The 6,000-nt window shown below is 52.7% G+C and overlaps 1 protein-coding gene across 3 annotated transcripts in view; it reads left to right on the plus strand.

Moving 5' to 3' along the window:
- Positions 1–1,049, plus strand: part of PNPLA7 (patatin like phospholipase domain containing 7) — a 73,041-nt gene extending 71,992 nt beyond the window's left edge. For all 3 annotated transcript variants that reach the window (XM_063144965.1, XM_063144966.1, XM_063144967.1), the window contains one exon: positions 99–1,049. In XM_063144965.1, the coding sequence (XP_063001035.1) occupies positions 99–164 (66 nt within the window). In that variant the 3' untranslated portion in view covers positions 165–1,049. The remainder of the gene's footprint in view (positions 1–98) is intronic.
- Positions 1,050–6,000: the final 4,951 nt, after the last annotated feature.

A 6,000-nucleotide genomic window follows, 5' to 3' on the forward strand; every position in this document is an offset into this window, starting at 1 on the left:
CTGCCCTAGAGGGTCGAGGCAAATGCAGCGCCCTGAGGTCGCTGATGCCCGCACTCTCCCCAGCCCAGATGCCCAAAACCTCCTCTTTCTCCCAGCAGGATCGGGAGGTCCGGCTCCGGAAGCGCGCCAGCGTCAACAGCCAGGACGGCCAGCTTGCAGCGTGATGGACGGAGCTCGTCTGCTCTGCGTTGGGACGCTCGAACGGCGTCATTCCTGCCCTCGCCATGACGAGCTCCCCTGGCGGAAATGCAGCCGGCTCTTTCTCCTCGTCTCTTTCCTGCCTTCCAGCCAGGGTCGCGAGAGGCTGCGGGCTGCCGGCGGGGGTCGAACCCTTCCTTCCGCCTTCTCCCACACCCCAAACTCTGCCTTTCCTCCAGAAACATTCCCCCGAGCGGCTGGGCCCCGGCGGACCCCGGGGCCAGGAGGTTTCACGCGGGCCGGGAGGCAGAGTTTGGGGCGATGATGATGATGAGGATTGCTTGTTCCATGAACAAGAAAGAGCTGGCAGAGGGGGGCTGTTTGTGTGAGTGTGGGGGGTGCACGTGTGTGTGTGTGTGTTTGGGTGTGCGTAGAATGGTGGGGAGCAGAGAGGGGGCGGCTTTTGACACTCCTCAGCAATCTCACCCCCCACCCCCCGTCCTGCCAGTTCGTTTTGATCTTGCACCAGCGTCTGCGTCGGGGATCGAAAAGTTCCGCTGCCAAAGAGCAGGAAGCCCGGATGCAAATGCGCAGCGACGCGGGACGCGCCCTGCCTGCATCTGATAACGAAGCCATCTGCCGGAAGCTGACCGTGTGTGTTGCTGGGGGGGGTGGTCAGATGCAGGACCTTCCCTGGAAGCCCCTTTGTCATGGCCGGCTTCCCGCTCTGTGCCGTAGAGGCCCCTGGAGGAGGAGAACCTCCCCGAAACTATCTGGGAGGCCCCGCCCGGCGCTTGCAGCGTTTCGCCTCCCGCGAACGTCCGGCGGGCGTTGCTGCTCGAAAGGCCTCTGTTTCTCACGCTCTCTTCAGGTGTTCTTCGAAAATAAACATGAAACATCCCGAAACCAAACCTGTGCCATGGGCCAAATTCGTTCTGCACCTCGGGCTGGGCCTCGGGGAGGTGGGGGGGGGGCGGGGCGGGGGGCTTCCCTGAATCAAGGTGTGAGGCCATATATTGGGGAGGAGGTGAAGGGCGGCCGCTTGGGAGATGCGTCGGACCCATGAAGTCACAGTGCGTGGAGATGTTGGCTCCGTTCAGACGCCACGTTAGTCAACGCAGTCGCTCCCCACACAACACGTTCAAACTCCGCCGTTGCGTCACTGTGGGCTACCGTGAAGTTGCGTAACTGTCAGCGCGGCGTTTGAGGGACAGTTCTTCCGTCCTCTCTCCTCCCCCGGTCCTCCCGATGGTATCCCATCAGCCGTTGCTGCAAAAAAACCAATCCCAGCGGCTCTCCTAGAGTGGCGCTCGCTCCTTTCGCCACTCTTGCCAGGGAACTCCGTAGCCGGCGGGAAAAGTCGACGCTTTTAATAGTTTATGTGTTTTATCGTTGTAAGCTGCCTTGTGTGGGCTTTTGCCCTGAAAGGCGGGCAAGAAACATCTTAAATAAAAATTAAATAAATTCTTCCCAGCGACAAGCCGTGGGTTGTGGGGCGGTAGGGGGTGGGAAGCGAACAGTTCTCCGGACGTCTCGTGTTGAAATCGTCCTTCTGGCAGCCGGGGAACATTGTGTGGTGCGGTTTTCGCAGGGAACGTGGTGTTTCGGAGACGAGAGCCGTGTAGGCAAAGCGCTTCCTGGCGCTGGAGCTGCGATTCGGCTCTGACCTTTTTCTCAGAAGCAGATGGAGCGCGTCGACTCTCAGCATATGAATCGGTTTCGCTCGGTGCTTCAAGGGAGGGGAGATGCTTCTCCCGACTTCGAGGCTCTTTGAGCTGGATGAAAAAATGTGGGACCAGTTCGTCCGGTCTGTCTCTCTTTATACAACTCCGATTATTCATTAAATGTGTGTGTCGCTTCCTTCAGCTGAAGCGATCTCCGAGCAGCTTGGGGGATAATCCTATGCCTGTTTAGGCAGGGAAAAAATGCCCTGCAGTTTCCAGCATTCCTCAGCCAGCTGTTCTGTGATGGTGTAAGAAAGCTTCTCGAAGCACCCTATAACTGTGTCCCCCTCATCAGGACGGGGGCGGGGGGAAAAGAGAGCAATTCAGGAGACGTGAATCTTCCTTTTTCAATCTCCGGAAAGCCTCTCCCAACAACTCCGCTGCCTCCCGAAATTTCACCAGGCATAGTCCCTGTGCTTGCAAGCATATCTTCATGAGGACTGGGGGCTTGTTTCAAACGCGCAGGCGGTCAGCAGCAGCTGTCGGGGTAATGGACGCCTTCCTTGCCCCCCAAGTCCGTTTATATATTCTGGAAAACTTAACTGCAGTTCTATGCTGGTTTACTCAGAAGTAAACCCTATGGCGTTCGATGGGACTTCACGCTAGGAAAACGTGCGCGGGGTTGCAGCCCGAAGAAGTACAGAAATATTCCTAATTCTTTGCGTTCAAGAAACATTTTGCAGTGCAACAGTGCTGAAAGTAACGTCTATATATTTCACCGCAAAATGATCAGTTCACCCCCATTTTAACTAATCCGGCCGTGCATTTTTGCTGTTTCTGATAATGAAATGTGTCAGCTTAACAGTTTGTCTTCTCTGTTGGTTCCCCACCTCCCACCCCGTTTTCTTTATCCACCTTTGAATTGTTTGTTGCCTTTTGTCGCCTGGGACAATTAATATTATTTTTTTCTGCAGTCATTAAACTTTAAAATTATTTCCACGTCCGCTTGTCTTAATACATCCTTTTGGAGATCCATCAAAACAATGCTGACGTCTAGTGCCCATTATCTTTTTCTAATGTCATTGGGAGGCTCCTTAATGTCGCTGATAATTAAAGTTCGCCTTGCCAGGTCTCAGCAATGTCCTTTTTAGCTTTTCTTTTAGGCTAAACGCAGAACTCTTCTTCCAAGTCCGAGCACATCAACTGGCTTTGCTGAACCTGAGCCGTTCTCCGTTCTCTGCAGGGCCTCCATTGCAAAGCAGAAGCACCCACGTTAGCCTTACTGGTGCTATGCACGGAGTGGCAATATTTAAAAACAGCTGAGCCAGGTGTCCCCAACCTTTTTATATAAGAAGAGCCCTGCAGGATCAGGCCAACTGAAAGCTTCCTTGACACTGCTCCTTAACTATGCTGGCGGACTTGATGCTACCTGGGTTAACTTGTAATATGCATTCTAGCGGAGCTTCTGTTACTAGTTTGACCTCTAAGCATTGGACAAAATCCTCCTGGAGTTGCTCCTCTTTCTCCCCTTGCAACCTGCTTGTTCGCCGGCCTCTCCCTCTCGCTGAGACAACAGAAGTGGTGAGAAAGAGGAGCAAGAGATACCGCAGCCTCCTTGCTCCCTGGCCAAGCAAGCAAGTGGGAGCAATGATGAAGAAGAGGAAGAGAAGCAAGAGCATTTGATGACCATGGTGGTGAGAAGGTGGGTTCACTGAGGGAGGAGGCCCACTGATGGTGTCTTGTTCAAGGGTCCTCCAAAACCTGGAAGAAGCACTGGACAAGGTACATTGCTTCTGTACAAGGAGGTTCCATTCATCAGGATGACAAAAGGATGCTAAACCCGACTCTGAAACCCGACTATGCAGCCGGGGCCGCATAAAACGGCTTCCGCTGGCCGGACTTCATCTCTGCAGCGACGGATCGGATGAAGGCATTGCTTTGCTCATCCGTTGCCTTGCCCAGCTCGAAAAGAGTGCATGTCATCCACCTCTTCTCCCACCCCCCTCCCCCAATCTCTGGAGCGCAGAGATAAACTTCATTAATTGTTCTGCTGGCTGCTGTCCCCTGGAAAGGCTAAGCAGCGCTTGGAAATCGTAAAAGAGGAGCCCGGGTGCGTGGAAAGAAACGTAGCGGCTTCAGAAGGGTGGATGGCTTGGATCTATGTCAGGTCTACTCTTTTCTGCCAGCTCGACCTGTAGAATTTCTGCCTGCTGTGCCACGGTCGGACGCGCAGCAGCCCTGTTAGGAAAACCGTGGCACTGTTCATGCTACCCTTTGTAATCCCAGCACAAACGATCGAGGTGGTTTGGGATGGCGGGCATTTTTCCAGAAAGTCCGGCCAATAAACGCGGCGGCACGTAAGCCCTGATCCCACAGGGCCGTGCCCGCAAGCAGCCGCACAAGACTTTTCCAAACCATCCAAATCTGCCCCGTCACAACACGTAAACAGGCACGTACTTTCTTGATTGACATAATTTCCCCCAATTATGCTATTTGGATGTTTGATAATGAGCAGATCTTTTGAGCGTCTCAGTCCCTGATTGATCGATTGTGCCGCCTCGGTAGGGAATGACAGCTCCGGAGAACATCTGCTCAGAGACCGTGAAACTGGGAGGGAGGGAATTAATTTGCACGCCAATTTTTTTTGATATAACCGGCAGGCCGAATGACATCCACACCGGCCGCTGTCTCTGTGTCAACGACCCACGACATGCTAAATCTAGATGACACCTTGAAAAGGCAAGCTCTCGTCCCTCTCTGCGAGTAAACTTAGTCCCTGGTAGGTGCCCAGGCCTGTACTTCCGCACATCTTTGAACTTTGGGATTCCCCAGATGGAACTTCGTCCCCGTTGGACCGTTTATTATTTATTTATTTAATAGATTTATATACCGCTGAATGTATTTCAAAATATCTCTAAGCGGTTCACAAAATACATTAGAATTAGGGCTGTGCACACAACCGCACCCCGGGCGTACAGATTGCCCGTGCTTTGGAAAGGAGGGGATGCAGTGCTCAACAGAACCCCATGACTGCTAGCAAAACTGACATAAACGACGCCACGTCAAAAGAAATTGTGCAAATATTCTTCTCTTGCGCTGTGGATCCCGGCCGGAGAATTTGCTTTCCCTCAGTGCAGAATTTCGGTTGCTTGGGCCCAGAATTTTAACGCTTTTCTTTTTTTTAAAGCCCATGCCAAGTCCTCTTTTGCAACAAAGCTATCCTGACGGTGCTGTTCCTTTCTAAGGCTTGCGTCACAGAGGACTGATGGATAGACGTGTGGACGGTGATCGTGCCTTTTGTGGCAATGCTAGAGGCTTTAAAGAAAAGGAACACGGTGGTCACAGCCGTTGAACAGAGGAACCCAGCTGGGCTTAGCCGCCGAGGCTGTTTCGACAAGCTCACAGAGCTCACAACTCCGAGGCACTTAAGTTATGCCGGGAAGATTCCCCGGAGGGGGAAATAAGCTGAATAGATCCACACCTCACAGCATTTGTGATGGTTAGCGGAGCTGAATGGAAGGGAGATAATTTATTTATTTTCGTGCGGATAAAATCGCAACTTCGCCCTGCACGGAAATGCTCTGACCTTCACGCCCCATTTCTGTTCTGAGGCCTGTCCTGTGGCAGGGCTGTACCACTTTGGATCGCAAGTGGGGGCTGTACCGCTTCAGACCGCAAGCAGCGGGGTGGTGCCGGGGGAAGGGGACTCATCACGCAATGGAATAGTCCTCTTCCACACCACAACGTTCCCTTGCGCAGAGAAAAGCGAGTGTGTTGCAGGAGAAGGTTAGGCAAAGCTAGATTTCTATGTTCAAGGAAACGTGATGTAATGGTAAAATTAAAATGTGGGCTTTTGGTCTGAGCCAGCAAGGTTGTTTCCCAAACAGAGACTGGGCTGCTGTCTGCCAAGGATGCTACAATTGCATCTTGCATTGCAGGTCCTCCAGAAGGTTTGGAGTCCGACTCCCATATGCCCCGGCCAACATGGCCACGGATCAGTTATCAAGGCAGTTAGAGCCCCAAATATCTCATGGGCACCAGGATGTTGCAGTGAATGACCCCCAAGGCCCCTTAGCGGTTCTATGATCCTCCATACAAAAGCCATGTTCTAAGCAGGTAGAAAGCAAGCATTTCAGGGACCATTTAGAACAGTTTTCCTTAACATGCTAGCTTTCTAGAGGCAGCCTAATGTGACCAG

Source organism: Elgaria multicarinata, chromosome 19 (assembly GCF_023053635.1).
Source record: "Elgaria multicarinata webbii isolate HBS135686 ecotype San Diego chromosome 19, rElgMul1.1.pri, whole genome shotgun sequence".
In the NCBI taxonomy this organism is placed as follows: Eukaryota; Metazoa; Chordata; class Lepidosauria; order Squamata; family Anguidae; genus Elgaria; species Elgaria multicarinata.